The sequence below is a fragment of the Lepidochelys olivacea genome (genome assembly GCF_965140295.1).
Source record: "Lepidochelys olivacea isolate rLepOli2 genome assembly, chromosome: 1".
In the NCBI taxonomy this organism is placed as follows: Eukaryota; Metazoa; Chordata; order Testudines; family Cheloniidae; genus Lepidochelys; species Lepidochelys olivacea.
This window is the reverse complement of record NC_140411.1, coordinates 258,505,677-258,525,538: the sequence shown is the minus strand read 5'-3', so window position 1 is coordinate 258,525,538 and position 19,862 is coordinate 258,505,677. Positions and strand designations below refer to the sequence as shown.

Here is a 19,862-nt window from a genome sequence, read left to right as displayed (position 1 = left end):
GGAGATCTCTGTGACCTGCGTCTTGGTCCCCCCCTTTTTAGTCAGTGAGTAATTATTTTTACCCCACACCGTGTACCCTGGAACCTCAGAACCTGTAATGGTTAATTATTGAGGGTGGGAGATAATCCTCCCATAGTTACCACTGATTACATTTTAACCTCTTCTACTTTCAAACCCCTGGCATTCCTCTGCAGTCAGCTCATTCTGACCTAATCCCAAGGACAGATAGTGGGGAAACAGCCCTAATTCATACCCAGAATCAGTTCACATCTGCGGGCAAAATAATCAATTGGGGGTGGAGCTGGGGCAGCTGGGGAAAGAGAGAGTCCCTCTCTTTTGTGATGTTCCCCTCTGGTGTTATCTGGACCGGTGATCTGCTAGGTCACCCCAATCCTTGGCTCTGGGAGCCAGCTTTACCCTGCTCTGCTGTGAGAACCCCCACTCCTGGGCTGTTCACGCACAGCCTCTGGCATGTAAGGTGCTCCTTGGATTGTGCAACCGAATGACACTAGCCAATATCTCTGGTCCCAGACACAACCTTAGGAACCTCCGTCTTGTAGTGTCCAGTTATGCCCGCTGGACGCTGCAAGCTTATATGAGATTGTCAATTTAACGAAGAAATTGATAAGTACCAGGCTTGTCATCCCAAGGGGAGTCTCTTATGCTTCAAACCAAACGCACTGCTTCAGGTAAAATAAACAAACAGATTTATTAACTACAAGGATAGATTTTAAGTGATTATAAGTCAAAACACAATAAATCGGATTTGGTCAAATGAAATAAAAGCAAAACGCATTTTAAGCTGATCTTAACACTTTCAATGCCCTTACAAACTTAGATGCTTCTCACCACAGGCTGGCTGGTTGACCTTCGTCCAGGCTCTTTCTTTTGAGCAGCACTTCAGTCGCTTGGTGGTCATGTCTGTAGATGGAGGTGGAAGAGAGAGGAAGAGCATGGCAAACGTCTCTTCTTTTTATCATGTTCTTTCTTCCCTCTTGGCTTTGCCCCCCTGCCCCCCCCCCCACCCTTCAGAGTCAGGTGAGCATTACCTCATTGCAATCCCAAACTGACCAAAGGAAGGGGGGTGACTCACTCAAGAGTCCAATAGATCCTTTGTTGTTGCCTAGGCCAGTGTCCTTTGTTCCTGTGAGGCTGGGCTGGGTTTGTCCCATTCAGCCCTGATAAGGTGTGAACTGCCCCTCTGCTCTTGGAGAGTTTTTGCCTTGGCTTGCTTTAAGCCATGAGGACACAGTTACAGCCTCATAACTATATACATGAAATTACAACCTATCACATTACTATAACATTACCATAACAACAATGCTCAGTACACCATGAGCCTTCCAAAGACACCCGACATGACAAACTTTGCATTAGATACCACACAATCATATTATAAGGATGAACATGGGGGTGTAAGGTGTTCCCATGAGGTACAGAACGTCACACTCTCCCCTTGCAAACTGTGGCAAGTAGATGATCTGTGTAGGGCCAGCAGGAAGGAACAAACACTAGAAGCCCTTGGGTTCCCTGAGGAGCCATGTCAGACAGGACAGTCATGAGCAGATCCTAAACCACCAGTGCACCCCCAGCCAGTGGACAGTGTTACTGTGTGATGCCCCCTCGCCAGCCACGGTTCATCTCCTCCCTTCTGAGGGATTCATTCCCATTTGGAAAAAAGAAAAGGAGTACTTGTGGCACCTTAGATACTAACCAATTTATTTGAGCGTAAGCTTTCGTGAGCTAAAGCTCACTTCATCGGATGCATATCGTGGAAAATACAGATGTTTTTATACACACAGACCATGAAAAAATGGGTGTTTATCACTACAAAAGGTTTTCTCTATTACCAGAAGGAGAGTGGGGTGGGAGGAGAGAAAACCTTTTGTAGTGATAAACACCCATTTTTTCATGGTCTGTGTGTATAAAAACATCTTCTGTATTTTCCACAGTATGCATCTGATGAAGTGAGCTCTAGCTCACGAAAGCTTACACTCAAATAAATTGGTTAGTCTCTAAGGTGCACAAGTACTCCTTTTCTTTTTGCGAATACAGACTAACACGGCTGTTACTCTGATTCCCATTTGGATTTACTATCTGTGAAGTGAACCTAGACATCAGAGAACAGGGGAAGGGATAGCTCAGTGGTTTGAGCACTGGCCTGCTAAACCCAGGATTGTGAGTTCAATCCTTGAGGGGGCCATTTAGGGATATGGGGCAAAAACTGGGGATTGGTCCTGCTTTGAGCAGGGGGTTGGACTAGATGACCTCCTGAGGTCCCTTCCAACCCTGATATTCTATGATTCTATGAACACGGACCCTGAGATGCTGGCATCTTCATGCCCACAGAGAGACGTTGCTATGGGAGATTGGGCTTAGACAAGCAGGAACAGCTTGTCATAAAAGCCCCTGAAATTATCCTCCTCACTGTAGGGTGACCCAGCAGCATGGCAAATCCCAGGGGCCATTTGGGGTCCCCCAGCATCCTTCCCATTCCCTTTTGTGGTGTTCTGTCATCACTCAGTGCTAAAGGCACTAGACAGAGCTCTGCTTTATTCCGTGACCAGTTCCAGTCGGCCCCAGATTTCAAGCTGGGGCGCTCAGCCCTTAAAGGCATAATCCACAATAGCACATCTTCTCTTCCCAGCCAAAACAACACTTCAAACCCAACACGGACACACAATTACAATTATTTACAGCCAGCTTACTAACTACATTTACTAACAGTGTCCACTTAGTCTTTGAGGTGCCTGGGCTTGCAGGGCTCCCCTGACACCTCAGCACTTCTGCTCTCAGGCGCCAGTAGGTCCACTTGTTCTGATTGTTCCATGTCCCGGGGCACCAGTATCTAACCTGCTGTGATTGTTGCCTGTCTCAAGCCTAGTTAAAAGAAGCAGTCGGTACAGTGAATGGAGGGGTGCAGCCACCTGTTGAAACAGCTCCCTGTGGCAGTCACCGTCCTTTCATTTCTAGTGCCTGACTAGTGTCTCCTCCTGGGCTGGTGTTGTAGACACTGAGGTCATCTTGGTGGGTGATGTGCAACTTCCAAGGGAAAAAATGCTTCTTAGAGGGTCGTCTCCTGCTCTGAGACACCATGAGTTCGACATCCTGGTCAGAGACCAGACGGATCAGGTCACCCTCAGAGTCCCGGTAATTCAGAACAATGTCATCACGGTCAAACTCTCTCCTAGGAGAGGAAAAATGGATTAAACCCTAGGGTTCAAACAATGCCAGGAAGATACTGCATGTTAGTGTACAAAAGACAGCAGCCCTCTAAGCAGAACTCTAAAGAATGGCAGCACACCCAGCTTTTTGAAGATATTTAACCCTTCCCAAGCCAATGAATGGGAGGTGTCAGATCAGCTGTGCCCATACCGTGCTGTGTATTAACACTATACAGATATGAAGCTGAGGCCGGGGTCTCTTTGCCCTTCACTCGAACACTGGCCTCTGTGAGTACATCTGCACTAGGCCAATACTTATTGAAAATGGTTGCCAGCATGCATCTCACTGAGGCAGGGGCAGGCAAACTTTTTGGCCCAAGGACCACATCTGGGTATGGAAATTGTATGGCGGGCCATGAATGCTCACAAAATTAGGGGTTGGGGTGTGGGAGTGGGTGAGGTCTCCGGCTGGGGGTGCGGGTTCTGGGGTGGGGGATGAGGGGTTGGGAGTGCAATAGGGTGCTCTGGGCTGGGACTGAGGGGTTCAGAGGGCAGGAGGGTGATCAGGGCAGGGGCAGGGGGTTGGGGCACAGGAGGGGATTAGGGATGCAGCGTCTGGGTGGCACTTACCTCAAGCAGCTCCCAGAAGCAGCGGCATGTCCTCCCTCCGGCTCCTATGCACAGGCGTGGCCAGGTGACTCTGCACTCTGCCCCATCCGCAGGTGCTGCCCCTGCCCCTGCCCCTGGAGCTCCCATTGGCCACAATTGCCGGCCAATGGGAGCTGAGGGGGCAGTGTGCGGTGCCCCCTGGTTGCCCCTACGCATAGGAGGTGGAGAGGGGACATGCCACTGCTTCTGGAAGCTGCATGGAGCCCTGGCATGCACGGAGCGGAACAAGCCCCCAACCCCACTCCCCCACTGGTGCAGGGCAAGCCCTGGACCCTGCTCCCCGGCTGGAGCTCTGAAATGTCTGAAGGGCCGAATGAGGCCTCTGGGCCGTAATTTACCCCCCCCCCCGCCCCCTGCACTAGGGACACACTATAGAGTTTGGCTGCTAGTAGACAACCAGTGTTTCAAACACCATTACAGAAACCCAGCTAGACTGCCAGGGATAGGTGAATTTGCAACTGGAGCAGTTAGGAGGCAGGAGTAGTATTGCCTAGTGAGTATATCTGTAATTCCACTGTCATTCAAAATGAAGTTATAATGCTTCTTCTACTATCCCTTTCAGAGGTTGGGCAAACATAGGGGATGCTACTCCACCAACTCCCAGATGAGTGGCCCAACAAAAAACTGCTCTACAATAAGTAAAATAGTTTATTGGTTTAATATTTGTTTGCAGTGTTGTTGTAGCCACGTTCCTCCCAAGATATGAGAGAGACGAGGTGGGTGAGGTAATATCTTATTTTGGAACAACTTCTGTTGGTGAGAGAGATGAGCTTTCAAGCCACGCAGAGTTCTTTCTTGGGTCTCTTGGTCTACTGGTTTAATAGTGTATTAAACCTATATAAAATTGGTAAATTCATAAAAAACCCCTTTCCCCCTTGCTTGTTTCCTTTATAAGAGTGGAAGGAAACTGGCCCCCATGTTTGATTTTTAATACTCCAAGTTTTAAAACTATAGTGAAATTCTATTGCCTATTGCCATGTGTCCAGCTTGTTATTTGTGGGATTGTCAGTCACAACAAGCCAGGTGATAGATGGCTCAGTGGCTTGCAGGCCTGCTAAAACCAGGTTGGAGAGAACAAGGCGAGCCAAGACCAAAGGGAGGTGTTAACAGAGTGCAGAGAGGTCACTGATCAGTAGTGTTGCCAAGTCTCTCAATTTTATTGCAAGTTTTTCTTAAACCCCAGCTCCTGGAGTCATTTGATTACATGGGTATCTCAGACCTCATGCTTGAGAAAATAATTTGAAAATGTGACCCTTTTCAAATGCCAAAAAGGTAAATTTAAAAAAAAAACCCTCCAACATTTATAATTAAAGTCTCAGGAGTCTCAAGCCAATCTCATGATCTTGAGGGCCTGGACTCATTATTTCTATAAGCTTAGGGCTGGCAAGCTTAGGGCTGAGTAGAGAAAAGCATTGGTGGGCTGAGATGGGAGAACCAGCCATGTCTATGTGACTGCAATGCCTGTGAGTTCCAGCCACCCTGGACTTGCAACAGTGGGCAAGGATGTTGGGGTAGACTCTGTGTTTGTTCAGTACTTAGCCCAATGGGGTCCTGGTCTATAACTAGGGTTCTAGGCACTACGGCAATACCACTCATAAATAACAGGGTGGGCAGAGACATTATCAAGACTTGCTCAGAGGAGGTGCACACTCAATGATGCTGGCATCACTTGTAAAAATAAAGAGCATTTTTGTGTGTGGACACAACATAGTATGTGCCGTGCAGATGTCTCCACGGGTGGTGGCAATACCTTTTCTCTCCTGTGTAGATGACTGTCTAGGGTGGCTGGACACTGGTCCCGCACATCCCAAGGGTGTCAGACAAGAGGCCTGAGCCTGGGAGTGTATCCTAGAGTCCAACAGCTAGAAGCAATGACTAGACTCTGCCCAGGCCCACTTGGCTTGGAAGCACATGGGACCCAGTCATTGGGTCCATTCACAACAGACTAGGGACCACACAGGCTGGTCCTGGGCCAGGTTGTGACAACTGCCAACTCTCCAGGTTAATAGGGAGGAGTATGTCAGGCCCAGAACACTGGGGTGGCTGGACAGACCCTAACACAGCCAGGAGCGGGAGGAACTCAGGAAATATGCCTGGGAGTGACTCTCTGCATCCAGTAGCGCCTGCACCTCCATCTGCCTGTGCGGTACCTCATTAATGCCATGAGGTGCTTGAACAATGGGGTGCTGCTCAGGTCCTCTTCCACTGATATGTCCCTAGAAGAGGGAAAAGATATCGTCATCTCACATGATCAGAGCAGTTCCCTGACGGGGCTGCAGGAGCGCGGGCATCTCTCCAGCATCACCTGAAAGCATCGCCTCCTTACCTGATGCTGCTGACAGTGTCATCCTGGTAATAGCAGCGCAGCCAATTGATAGTGCCCTCCTCCGGGGGTAAGTCTTGAATGATCTTCACAAAAGCACATGGGAAGATTCCAGTGGCCTCGTGGACGGTTCCCTGGGACAAGTGGAAAGAAGAGAATGACAAAGAGGGCACTATTTTGGCTACATGTGGTCTGTTGTGGAAATGTGAGTCATTTCCATGGAGATGACTGCCAGAACTCCCCAGATATGGTCATGTAAGAACAGCCATACTGGGTAATACTAATGGCCCATCTAGCCCAGTATCCTGTCTCTGACAGTGTCCAGTGACAGATGCTTCAGAGGGCATGAAGAGAACAGGGTAATTATTGAGAGAGCCATCCTCTGTCATCCACTGTCAGCTTATGGCAGTCAGAGGTTTAGGGACACTCAGAGCAGGGGATTGCATCCCTGACCATCTTGGCTAATAGCCCTTGACGGTTCCTATCCTCCATGAACTTACCTAGTTCTTTTCTGAACCTAGTTCTACTTTTGGCCTTCACCACATGCCCTCGCAGTGAGTTCCACAGGTTGACTGTGCATTGTGTGAAGAAGTACTTCCTTTTGTTTGTTTTAAACCTGCTGCCTATTCATTTCATTGGATGACCCCCAATTCTTTCATTCTGTGAAGGGGTAACTAACACTTTCCTCTGTACTTTCTCCATACCTTTCATGATTTTATAGGCCTCAGCCATACCACGCCTTAGACATCTCTTTAGTCTAATCTCTCTTCATTTCTGTTGCCCTTCTCTGTACCTTTTCCAATTCTGATACATCTTTTTTTGAGATGGGTTGACCAGAACTGCCTAGAATATTCCAGGTGTGGGCGTACCATGGATTTATACAGTGTCATTGTGATATTTTCTGTCTTATTATCTATCTCTTTCCTAACGGTTCCTAACATTCTGTAGCTTTTTTTGACTGCTGTTGCACACTGAGCAGATGTTTTCAAAGAACTATAAATAATAACTCTATTTCTTGAGTGGTAACAGCTAATTTAGACCTTATCATTTTTGCATGTATAGTTGGGATTATAGTTTCCAATGTGCCTTGCTTTGCATTTATCAACACTGAATTTCATCTACTAACTTGTCACCCAGTCACCAAGTTTTGTGAAATCCTTTTGTAACTTCACAGTCAGCTTTGGACTTCAGTATCTTGAGTAGTTTTGTATCATCTGCAAACTTTGCCACCTCACTGTTTTACCCACTTTTCCAAATCATTTATGAATATGTTGAACAGCACTGGTTCCAGTAGAGATCCTTGGGGGACCCAGATATTTACCTCTCTTCACTGGGACAGCTGACCATTTATTCCTATCCTTTGTTTCCTATCTTTTTACCAGTTATTGATCCATGAGAGGACTTTCCCTCATTATCCTATGGCTGTTTAATTTGCTTAAGAGCCTTTGATATAGTACCTTGTCCAAGGCTTTCTGAAAGTCCAAGTACACTATATCAACATAATGAGATGACTGTAGTGGAAGTGACCTGATGTCGTACCTGTAACAGGAATATTGGATTGGGTGGTTGGCTACAGAAGGACTGGAGCAGTGTATGATATACAGACATCAGATACTTCCCCATGAAGGCTGTCCTCTTATAGAAAGCAGAGATACCATATCAGCAGACATCCAGCATGCTCCTGCAGCCCATTCTCGTTACCTCCTCATAGTGCCCAAGTCCCCCCAAAACAGGGCGGTGCAGGTGGGGCTGGAGGGCAGTGTGTCACAAGTAATGCAAACACAAGCAATCACATCTGAACAGGAGTTTCCTTCTCTTTTCTGTGGCCTGTGTGTGTTCTACTCACTCTACATACCCTAGAGCGCACTACAGGCAAAGAGAGTACAAGTAAAACACAAGCACCAAAGGAGAGGAAACCTAAAATCCAAACAGAGCCTAGAAAGGAAGGACCCTGGAATATGGAGATAGAGGCTTAGTCCCAGATCCTCAGAATTATTTAGACTGCTAATTTCCATTGAAATCATTGGAAGTCAGGCGTCTAAAAACCTTTGAGGATCTGGGCCTTAGTCTCTCATGGACTAATGTCAGCTGTACACTGACAGCTCAGAAACTCTAGCATAGCCCCAGTAACCTCAGTCTTACCTCTAGCCAATCTTTGTTGATCCTGCTGAGTAGATAGATCAAGTCTCCCTTCTTGAAATTCAACTCCAGTGTACTGGTTCCAAGAAAGTCAAACAGTGCCTGGGGGGAAATAATCACCATTTCAATGATAAATTCAGAGTTACAGAACTCTGCTTTCCTGCTTTCCCTGTCTGGCATACTCACAGGAAAAGGTTATTTCCCTGTAACTCACATTCTTGGGAGCATATTGCCTAATAGATCCCTGCTATTGAGATGCACACTGCGAGCTGGAGCGATCAGGAAAGCAAGGAGAGTTGGAGCAACATGCACTTCCCATCACAGATCCAAATGTTTGTACAAGGTCATATAGAGAACTGGAGCCTCAAGCCCCTCAGATCTTTTCTGCTATTCAGAATAACAAATAAAGACTGAGATCTCAGAAGATGGTGGTTCTCATAATGGAGGACGGACACCCCATCCCCTCTCACTAGTGACTAATATAAATAGCTCTTTAAACAGGCTTTCATAAACCACATAAACTATAGTAACTATTAATTAAAAAAAGGGTACAGCTGCAATGGAGAATGATTGATCCAAGAGCTGCTGTCTTCAGCTGTTGAAAAGGATCTCAAAGCAACTGAGCCCATAGTTTCTAATAGCCTTACACTGAACATTCAGATCTGCCAGAGGGCAAAACCATGGCCCAAACAATTTCTGCTTTTGAGACCATTCCAAGCTGCTAGTGCCCAGGAAATGTGCATGGAAATGTGCATCCCCAGAGCAGGGCAGTTCAAAGGCAAAGTCTCGCTGGAATCCCTCTGTTCCAGAACACATTCTGGGTAAACCTTTCCATGGCATTTCCCCTTGGCTGCAGCCCCCTTTCCTTTGTGTTGTCCCCTTACTAAAACTCAGTGGGGGTGTTTGGTTGGCTAGCTCCCAGTACCAAAAGAAAGGGTAAGGGTCCATGGGAAATCAGAACCCTGAGACTGACAGTCCCCAGGAACAATGGGAAGAGGTCAGCTCCAGGTCAGCCTGATTGACAGGGCGGGCAGGCTAATCAGGGAGTCAGGAAGCCAAGAGGCCCTGCAGGCCAGACTTGGAGGGGGATCCGGGCAGGGGCGAGGCTGGGAAGGGTCCTGCCACCTAGAGCCTGAGAGCTTGTGGCCACCGCCAGAGCAAGTGTCCAACCCACAGCATCCCTGCTGCACAGCCAGGGCCTGAGAAGGAGGCCTGGGACGTGTGAGGAACAGACTGTGAACTTCCCTTACATTCTAGAGACGCTGGTTGTGACGTTCCCGTGCCACAGAGCGGGGTGACACGTTTTCCTTTAACCTTTCCCCTTTCTTCTTTTTTTTTTTTTAATTGATTGCTGCTTATAAATTGTATTTGCTTTGAACTGTATGTAATGATCAGTGGATCAGGGAAGCATCTAGTGCAGAGAGAGCACCCCAGAGTTGGGACACCCTAGCCCCTGCCCTACGTGACCATGACAAGGTTGGGGGTCGAGCCCCCCAGGAATCCTCGGCCCAGCCTTGTCGGGGTTACAAGAACTTTGCCACTCAGGAGAGTGGAAGGGGAGCCTTTCAGGTCAGGCAGGCCTCTGGGTAAAGGAAGTGAGAGCGAGGACTCAGATCCTTTCACTAGCCCATTTCACTAGAGTAGTATATAAGCCAGGAAAGTTCCGCACAATAGCAGGACCATTCCCCCATTTACATAATATGCAGGGCCTCTTGACTGGGGGCGTCTCCCTGTGCTGGGCCCGCTGCCCAGGCTCCCCCCTCACTCTCTCCAGCTGCTCAGTGTATTGGCTCTGGACTGATCCAGCTCCAGCTGCAACTCCAGCTCCACTCTGCCTCCAGCTCCCTGGGCTGCTTCTCTGGCCCCTCTGGCCCTGGTTGCTGCAGCTCTGCTCCCAGCACAGGTCTGCTCAGTGGCCTCTTCTGTGACGCTGCTCCCAGCACTGACCTGCTTCCTGCGCTGCTTCTCTGGCCCCTCTGGCTGGCCCAGCTCTGCTCCCCAGCTCAGCCTGGGCCCCTGCTTTCTCCTTAGCTCGGCCCCACTCTGCCTGACCCAGGCAATTCCAGCTCACACAGAGGACGGGACCCCCCTGGTCTCCTGACTCCCTGATTAGCCTGCCCGCCCTGTCAATCAGGCTGACCTGCAGCATTGGCCTCTCCCCGTTGTTCCTGGGGACTGTCAGTCTCAGGGTCCTGATTTCCCATCGACCCTTCCCCTTTGTACTGGGAGGTAGCCAACCCAAACACCCCCACTGAGTTTTAGTTAGGGGCAAGAGTCCCCTTACGTTTGCCTTAGAGAAGCAAGAACATACCAGCATATTCTACTCTGGGGCCCCAAAAAAGGAGCTTAGTGTGTCTCTTAAGAAGGGCCTCCCACACCGGCTTCACAGTGCAAGTGTCTTGTGTCTTGACAGAGGGAAATAACCACTCCAACTCAGGAAAACTCTGAGCCAACTCTGCGTGCTCAAACAGGAAAGAGGCTTGCAGCCGCATGCCCTGAAAAGCCCCCACTTCCTGTTAGTGACAGAAAGGAATGCAGTCAGCCTTACAAATACCCAAGGGGAGCTGGGGCTGAGGAAGGAGTGTCAACTCGTCTTTCCCAAAGCCAGGAAAGATTATTTTTAAAGCAGCTGGAAACATCCAAATCGCCATCAAATGGCAGAGTCAAAATCTTGTATCAAACAAGTTTTCTATCCACTTAAAGGAGAAGGGGGTGGGGTCAGGAACTTGCCCTCTCCTTTGTTCTTCTCCTTCTTTTCCCTTTGCTCTTCCTATTTTCCATGTATCTTCCTGGATTTTGAGTGTATCTTTCCCAATGCCCAACTTTTCCCTTGGACTATTAGTTCTGTAAGTGTTCCCCCTTTTACAAGTTTTCAGTTTATTGAAACGTTCTCTTTTTTCTGATTCAGCCTTGTCCCATCTACTTTTACCTTCTGTGTTTTATCTCTCTCTCTCCTTTCCCCCACTCTTTCACGTTCTCTCCCCACCCCTTTCCATTTGTAAGAGTTTCCCCTTCCCAGCTTAGGTCTTGAGGCTGGAACAGGAGTGTTGGTTTTCCCTGCTCTTCCAATCCTGGTGACGAGAATGCTGCAGGCCCTGATTCAAAGCATTTAAGCACGTGCTTATCTTACAGCAAGCAATGGGACTTAAGTACATACTTCCAGCTAAGCATGTGCTTAAGTCCTTTGCTGAATCGGAGCCTGAGACTGAGGCTATGGGTGACGCCCCCTAAATGCAGAAAAGTTGGCACTGAGTTCTCTATGTTCTGTCATTTCTGAGATTCAGCTCATATTGATCCTCCAATAAGACCCTCCTGTTATTCAGCAGAGGGGCGGATTCAGTCTATATATATCTTCAGTCCTCTGCTTCACCGCACACTAGTCTCTCCTACCCTTCCCATCTCCTGCACTGAAGTGAGAGGAATTTCCTATCTATGCTTATTCCATTTTCCCTCCTCCCCCAACACATGAACCTCTCCCAAGAATGGCACAGATGTAATAAGACAGATCCGTGAGTGGAAAAGCAGTTTTGTTTACAACCTGCTACATGCTGCACAGGGTACCCACCTCAGCCCGCGGAGCTGCCATGCGGTCAAAACCGGGCGCCTGGGGCACAATGCTTTTGCTGCAGAGGAAGGAGACAACGGGAAGGTAAACACCCCTTTCTAGCGGTAAGAAAAGCAGCTGAATAGCACAGTCTTTGCTTCCTCACCATCTAGGAGGCAGGTGATCCAAGTCACAAGTCACTTTACAAAGCGCCAGAGTATCTGGGCACGACATGCGACTCGAGCAAATAGACACGGACACGACTACATTAACCTCAGTGTTCTCAGCTCTCGTGTGTCGCAGCAGCAAACCCTGCCTGGCAAAGCCCTCTGCTGAGCACAGAGGGGAATTCCAACAGTGTACTCAGAATCTTAGACCTCCCTTACCCACCCCGCTCTGGAGGAATCCCTCTCTCCCGCTGCGCTGAGCAGGGAAGTGAGACTTGCCCTGGGGGGCTAGTTAGTTCCCTTGGAAAAATCTCAGCCTTAAGGATTGTGTTAATTCAATCCAGGCCTTCACACACACATGCTGCTGGGTTGGGAGGGGAATTCATTCTCCTTTGCTCTACACAGCACAGCTCTCCTGTGGGATCCCAGTGCTGCTCTGGAGGATAGGCCCCTGCTCAGGTGAGGCATGGGGACCAGTTGAGTCTCCACATTCATTTAAGATCTGATCCAACTGCTGTTGAGATCAATGGCAAAACTCCCATTGACTTCAGCAGTGCAGGATCAAGTCCCCAGTCCTGGCCTGCCCACACCACACACAGCTCCCTACAGAGATCACTGGAACAGAGTCACTAGCGCAATGAGTGGGGCACCATTTTAAAACAGTGCCAATGGCCTTTCAGCATTTCCCTGGCCTTAGACAGAATGCAGCCTGAATACTGGAGGGTTAGCTACTGAGTGTGGGAACAGTCCAGTTTACATGGCACAGACAAGCAGTAGAGTAGGATTTGACTGACTTATTTGGGGGACACATTGGGACTCCCCAATTTCCCTCTCCTCAAGGGGCGCTGGACACCCTCCCTTCGAGCAGGCACCCAGGCGGAAACACATCCGAGGCTTACACTCGGCGAGTGCGTGGGCGAAGCCGCCGCAGCCCCTGTGGCACCTGCTCGCAGTCAAACTCCGACTGGTAGAAAAACAGTCGTAGGTGTTCATCCATCAGCACCCAGCTGGGCAGGCAGAGCAGCTTCTGTGTCAGGGGAGACAAGGGAGCAGAATAACACCAGTGAGAGAGATCCGCTTTGTATGTTACCTGGGTAATGGAAACACCTCTCCAACCTACAGACACACAAAGGAGGTGCATCACTGTCAGAAATCCCCCTGCTAAGTGGGACAGGGTTGAGCAGCTGCTGGTTTTGCCTCTATTCACTGCTGGCCTTGGCCAATGTGTTGCCAGTATGCCTGATCTACTCCAGGGACGTTCACCCTCTTCCTGTCATCCTCCCACCCCAGAATCACAGCAATCCCTGTGGGGAGAGGGCAGAGCTGGGCAGTGGCAGGCTCCCATCACTGCCTATCAGCCCATCCGCTGCTGCAGGCCCCAGTCAGCCACTCATTTAATACAGGGCCCATAATCAACCTGCACACGAAGGAGTTCTCTCCCCAGTGTTATGGTGACTCGGGGAAGTAGGGTGTCTCAGGGTGAGCACCATAAAGAGAGCCAGGTACCCCCTGCTGGGATGGACATAGCTATCCAAGATGATTTCAAATGGGACCTATCCAAAACATTGACTCTGTATACCCACAACAAACTCTACTCTAACTTCAAGCTTTACCTTCATGTAAATATTGAGGATAGGGATCCGGCTCTCTGCAATCTCCTTTTTCGCGCCAACATAAACCTTTCCTGGAAAGCACAAAACCAACAAACCATAAGAGTTACCAAAAAGAAAATGGGAAGGAAGCAATATGACAGTAGCATCTGGGACAAGAAATACAGGCAAAAGAATTTCCAGCTTTCCACATCAGTGACCCCTGCTGGAGGAAATCCCCCAGCCACTACACCTCCACTGATCTCTACAACCACCATTGCTGGGAACTGGTTCTCACAGCCAGGACTCCGGCACCCTTCCCTGCAATGAGCTCCACTAGGAGAAGCTAAGATTGGAATAACTACCAAGGATGTCTGCAAGCAGGCACAGGGCTGCATTCGACAACAGCCTACCTGGCAACACGGGGAGGGTGAAGGCAAAGGTGTTGCTTTTGTTCTCTGCCCCATATCTCTCCTCTAGCTTGTTATGCAGGGCGTAGAACTGGCGGTAGCGGCGGAAGATCAAGTATCTGCCACCTCCTTTTGTCTTCACCTCAATGACAAACACCTGAAGAGGAAGAGGGAGTGAGGGCCACATGCATACCTAATAAGATCTACAGAGCGCAAGTGAGGCACAGAGCGGATGGATATAGCCAGCCGTCCACTGTCTGGGCTGTTTTTTCAGGAGGCTGGAGTAGAAGGTAAGCTTTCTGTTAAGAATCTGGCATTTTGGGTGCTATAAAATAATAACTACGCCAGGCTGATTTTGCCTGTGTCCCCAAGTTTCCTATGGATCAAGTCACTGTGATTGTTTACTACCACACCATCAAGCGCACAGCAAACCTGGGAGGATCTGAGGCATTAGATAATGCTAACAATAATACTTTACTCTCATATAACACCTTCCATCAGAGGGCAGAACACCACTTTATGATTGCCATTTGACAGATGGGGAAGTTAATGCCCCCAAGAGATTAAAGATAATATTTTAAAGCTTGGGTTCCTTGGACATCTTAAATCCACATTTAGGCCCCTAATTTAAGGTCCTGGTTTTCAGAGGTGTTGAGCACTCATAACTCTCGCTGATTTCAAGCACACAAGTTTGAACATTCTGGCCTAGGAGTCTTGTCCATGGTCATGCAGCAAGTCAGTGGCAGAGTCAGAAACAGTGCCCAGATTTCCTGACTCTGGGTCCCCTGCTCTAACCACCAGACAGTACTCCCGTTGATTTCCCAAACAGATTGGTCTGCTGTGATTAATGGACGGCCTGATTCCCAAGCATTGAACCCTGTGCCACTTGGTACCCAGACACTCCAAGGAGACTTAAGCAGATAGTAGCCAAGACTTATTGCAGCCGAGTCTAAACCCTGCAGACCCTCAGTGGGAGATCAGTGGTCAATGCCTCTGGCAAGAGGAGTCTACCCAGCAGAGGGCACACTGAGCAGACCTCATCCAGAGCTCACTCTTTGCACATCTCACGCCCCTCTTTCCTCCTTCCCTCCCGTTCTCCTCCCTGGTGTTCCAGTGATTCACTGTCCTGATCTCCCATCCTCTTCTGTGGAGGAGGGAGCTTCCTAATTTGCACGTGCCAAGATGGGCTATTCCTTGTCAGACTGTCTATCCCCCTATCCCCATTGAATCTCCTATACAAGGCTATGGAAAGACTTAGGAAACAGGCAGGGCCAAAGAGCCCATCACTGTCAGGCCACACCCACAGCTACTTGGATTGTCAGGGTGCACCTGTGACAGACACCGCCCCATTCCAGAGGGAGGCAAGCCCCACCCAACAACACGGAGACCGGAAGGCTGTATACACAGCAGGCCATGCCTAGCGGCATCAGGCCAGACACGTTGCATCCTATTTCCCTGGCCCAATGCTGAGCCAGTCACACCTGTGAGCACATGGAGAGAGTCTCTCTCTTACATAGTAACTGGTGAAGCCTCTCTTCTCTTGGGCATCTGCAATGTTAGCGGAGACAGGCACTTCATTTGGAAGCTGGTCAAAGTCACTGGAAGGCAAGAGAAGAAAGAGCTGGGTTACTACAGCTGGTGTTGGCCTTTGGCACAAGCAAACTAATGGCTCCATGTAAGCTCTGCAACTCTTGGGCTGGTCCTATCCCCTGCTGTCAAGGTTCCTTCCCCACTCTGAACTCTAGGGTACAGATGTGGGGACCCGCATGAAAGACCCCCCCCAAGCTTATTTCTACCAGTTTAGGTTAAAACTTCCCCAAGGCACAAAGTCTTTGCCCTTGGATTAGGTAAAACGCTGCCACCACCAAGTATTTTAGACAAAGAACACGGAAAGGACCACTTGGAGTCCTATTCCCCCAAAATATTCCCCCAAGCCCTACACCCCCTTTCCTGGGGAAGGCTTGATAATAATATCCTCACCAACTTGTACAAGTGAACACAGACCCAAACCCTTGGATATTAAGAACAATGAGAAATCAATCAGGTTTTAAAAGAAGAATTTTATTTAAAGAAAAGGTAAAAGAATCACCTCTGTAAAATCAGGATGGTAAATACTTTACAGGGTAATCAGATTCAAAACATAGAGAATCCCTCTAGGCAAAACCTTAAGTTACAAAAAGACACAAAAAGAGGAATATACATTCCCTCCAGCACAGCGAATTTTACAAGCCGTTAAACAAAGAAAACCTAACGTATTTTCTAGCTAGATTACTTATTAACTTTACAGGAGTTGGAGAACTTTCATCCTTGATCTGTTCCTGGCAAAGGTATCACACAGACAGACAAAAACCCTTTGTCCCCCCTCCAGATTTGAAAGTATCTTGTCCTCTCATTGGTCATTTTGGGTCAGGTGCCAGCGAGGTTACCTTAGCTTCTTAACCCTTTACAGGTGAAAGGGTTTTGCCTCTGGCCAGGAGGGATTTTATAGCACTGTATACAAAGGTGGTTACCCTTCCCTTTATATTTATAACACCCTCGCAGGCAGTAGAGCCAGGGGGGGAAGGCAACATCTTGCTGCCAGGCACCAGACAGCAACAGAAGCAAGAAGAAGGCAATTCATGCCCCGATTTCTCTCTTTCTGGAAGCCTGGGGTCCCACAAACTGCAAGGATGACTGTATAGTCCTCCGATGTCTGATTTTCAGGACCATTGAATACATACAACTCCAACTGAAATCAGTGAGAGCTGTGGGTATGCAGTGAGTCTGAAAATCTGCCCCCATGCTCTAAGGTCCAGCCACACCAGCAGGGCTACCCACCGAAGGGTCTGGGTTAGCGCGCTTTTGCTGGCAGACAACGGGGCACGTTCTTGACCATCCTACAGTATATAGAAAACTTGGTGTAAGGGCACTGTTGGCCCCTTTCTGAAATGTAATGGGGGTTTTGGTTGGCCCTCTCCCAGGACCAAAAGAAAGGGGAACGGCTGAAGAGGAATGAAGATCCTGAGACTGACAGCCCTCAGGGCCAATGGGGAGAGGACAATGCTCCAGGTCAGCCTGATGGATGAGGCAGGCAGGGCAATGAGAGAATCAGGAGCATGGGGTCCCGTCCTTCTCAGTGTGAGCTGGGGCTGCCTGTCCAGAAGGGCAGAGCTAAGGAGAGAGCAGCAGCCAGAGCCAGAGAGGGGCTAGAGGAGGAGCCTGGGGAGCTGAGCTGGAGGCACCCGTGCTGGAGCTGGAGTTGGAGTAGACCAGACCAGAGCCGGGTGCGGTGAGCAGCTGGGGAGAGCGAGGGGGGACCCTGGGCAGCGGGCCCAGCACAGGGAGACGCCCCCAGCCAAGAGGCCCTGCAGGCTAGACTTGGAGGGGGATCATAACCCCGACGGGGCAGAGGCGACACTGGGAAGGGTCCTGCTGCCTAGAGCCTGATGACGTGTGGCCACGGCCAGAGCAAGTGTCCGACCCGCAGCATCCCTGCAGCGCAGCCGGGGCCTGAGAAGGAGGCCTGGGACGTGTGAGGAACAGACTGTGAACCGCCCGGACATTCCAGAGACGCTGGTTGTGGCGTCCCCGTGCCACAGAGCGGGTGACGTGTTTTCCTTTTACCTTTCCCCTTTCTTCCTTATTTTTTAAAAATTGATTGTTTAATAAATTGTGTTTGCTTTGAACTGTATGCAATGGTCAGTGGGTCAGGGAAGCGTCCAGAGTGGAAAGAGCACCCCAGAGTGGGGACACCTTAGCCCCTGCCCTAAGTGACCACAACAAGGTTAGGGGTCGAGCCCCCCAGGAATCCTGGGCCCAGCCTTGTTGGGGTTACGAGGACTCTGCCACACAGGAGAGTGGAAGGGGAGCCCTCGAGGTCAGGCAGGTCTCTGGGTAAAGGGAGTGGGGACTCAGATCCTTCTGCTACTTAAGTCCACTGGAATACTGTATAAGCCAGGAAAGTTCCTCACAATAGCGGGACCATTCCCCCGCTTACATTAGGATAATAATTGTAGACCAGTCTGCCTTGGCCTAAGGTGAGCATGGGCACCTATCTCACTTTTGTCTGTATACACAATAAAGAGTAATGGGCTCACAGGTCTGACCAGACCATTTTCACCTTCTTTTAAGGCCCTTCTCTGCCCAACCCCCTTGATAAAAACAGAGAGGTGCACATTCATTTGCCTCAGTCACATGCCACCGTGTGAGAGCTCTCTCTGTGTTAATCCTGAAGTAAAAGTGCTGGAGAAGAAAGTGGAGGAGCAGTGGGAATGGGGAAAAGGTGGTTTCCAGTTCTAGCAATGGAATTTTTTCCCACTCAGCAAAGAGTATGGAAGGGGGATCAATTCTCCCTTCTCCCATCAGACCCCAGAACAAGGGGCCTCTGACGGTGGAGAGTCCACACAGAAGGGCATTGTAGTGTCGCAAGGTGCCCACAATCTCTTGCTCTGCCGGAGTTAGTCAACACAACTCCAAACTCGGGAGGCGCCACCACTTGCTGTTAGAGCGGCCACGGGATGTGCCCGTGGGTCACAGCCAGCCTTTGCTGCGGAGCCCCAGCTGCAGTTTAAAGTTACCCTCCCCTGGTGGAACTACAGGAAGGACAAAGAGGCAAATACCTGCTGCCCTCCCTGGATGGGGAGCCTTCCATGGGGCCCCTGATAGCACTAGGGGGGGCTATTCCTATTTAAAAACTGAGGGCTCCCACACACACAAAGGAAGCCCAATGTTTTGGTGGCTGCAGCCACACCTAGGCAGTGTCTCTTCACAGACAAAGCAAAAGGGAAGGAGCAGAGTGGTATCGCAGTGTTTCTGTGGAACTCACCTCTTGTCTCGCAGCTGACGGGGAAGAGACATCCTTTCAGCTTCTTGGTGTCCAGGTGAGCCCCAGAAAGGACCAGCCCTTCCTTTCTTCTAGTGGACTGGGAGCAAACAGGACCCCACCCCTCTAGCTCTGTTAGTCTGGATGTACTGGGAACCCTCTGCAAGGCCTCAGGAATCTTACTCTGAATACATCAGTGTTAGCCTGTCGTTTCCCGCTCCCACCAGATTGAGGAAGTGCTACCGAAAGAGAGCCCATAAGCCAGGCAGCTTTGTGACTGCAGCATGTGTGGCGAAACTTCCCCCATGTTAGGGAAGTGAAAGGCAGACTGTCAAAAGGGACCGATGAGCCTGACTCATTACTGCCAGTCACCACACAGAAACTGTGGCTCCTGTGCAAAGGGACTGTCACAAGCTACCAGGCTGGTAGCATTTTACACTCTCTTTGCACTGGTGTCCTGCAGAGTGCAGAGCAGTGGAGAATCAGGCCCAATAAAAATGCCAGGGCAAGGTTGACTGGCATTGTGCAGAAATCTGGATCTCAGGGACTGGCAAAAAGTAGTCCATCTCCCCACACCCCACTTGCCTCTCTGGATAATGACACGTGCCACCCAGAGAACAGAGTTGGGCCTCGGTTTTGTGAGGCTGTATGTGAAATAACCCATGAGGGGCCTGTCCACCTCCCTTCCCTCTGATGTCCAAACTCCCACACATCCCTGTATCCACAGCCCCCCCTCCTCCCTGCCAGTGACCCCCTCAGGCTGTAGCAAATCCTTCACCTCTGAATGAAGCTCTGTGGCTCCTTGGGGACTCTCCCTTATATGGCCAGGAGATGGAGCCAAAGTGCAGCTTTCCAAGCAGGGGTAGGAAGAGCTGTTATGAAACTCACCTGCTGCCACTGCCCTTGGGTGCCAGATTCAAAGGGGATCACGGCCAGGAACCAGCCAGGATGATGGGTTGGTGGGAGTGAGAAGTAGGACCCCAGAAAGGGCAGGGATTAATGCAGCTGCATAGGCCTAAAGCAGCAATTGCTGCTGAGATTCCTAGCCACAAGGAC

General features: G+C 49.7%; 1 protein-coding gene across 2 annotated transcripts; it reads right to left on the bottom strand.

Annotated features, from left to right (window-relative positions):
* Positions 1–732: 732 nt before the first annotated feature.
* Positions 733–18,997, bottom strand: NCF4 (neutrophil cytosolic factor 4). Of its 2 annotated transcripts, XM_084643484.1 has the most exons (11): positions 18,810–18,997; positions 15,519–15,603; positions 14,009–14,162; positions 13,620–13,690; positions 12,906–13,033; positions 11,861–11,918; positions 8,299–8,397; positions 6,160–6,290; positions 5,984–6,049; positions 2,928–3,187; positions 733–921 (listed from the first exon to the last, which is right to left on the bottom strand). In XM_084643484.1, exons 1-10 carry the CDS (start codon positions 18,839–18,841, stop codon positions 2,953–2,955), a joined length of 1,059 nt encoding a protein of 352 aa, XP_084499610.1. In that variant the 5' UTR covers positions 18,842–18,997; the 3' UTR covers positions 733–921; positions 2,928–2,952. The 2 variants fall into 2 exon arrangements, with proteins under 2 accessions (XP_084499610.1, XP_084499609.1); XM_084643483.1 differs by lacking the exon at positions 733–921 and having other exon boundaries at positions 1,993–3,187.
* Between the last annotated feature and the right edge of the window lie 865 nt (positions 18,998–19,862).

Excerpts from the sequence above, each read along its gene's own strand:
- NCF4 (XM_084643484.1), bottom strand. The coding sequence starts at position 18,841 with ATGTCTCTTCCCCGTCAGCTGCGAGACAAGAG. Across the intron at positions 13,691-14,008 it reads CACCCTCCCCGTGTTGCCAG|GAAAGGTTTATGTTGGCGCG; the intron begins GTAGGCTGTTGT and ends TGTGCTTTCCAG. Across the intron at positions 6,291-8,298 it reads TCAACAAAGATTGGCTAGAG|GGAACCGTCCACGAGGCCAC; the intron begins GTAAGACTGAGG and ends CACTTGTCCCAG.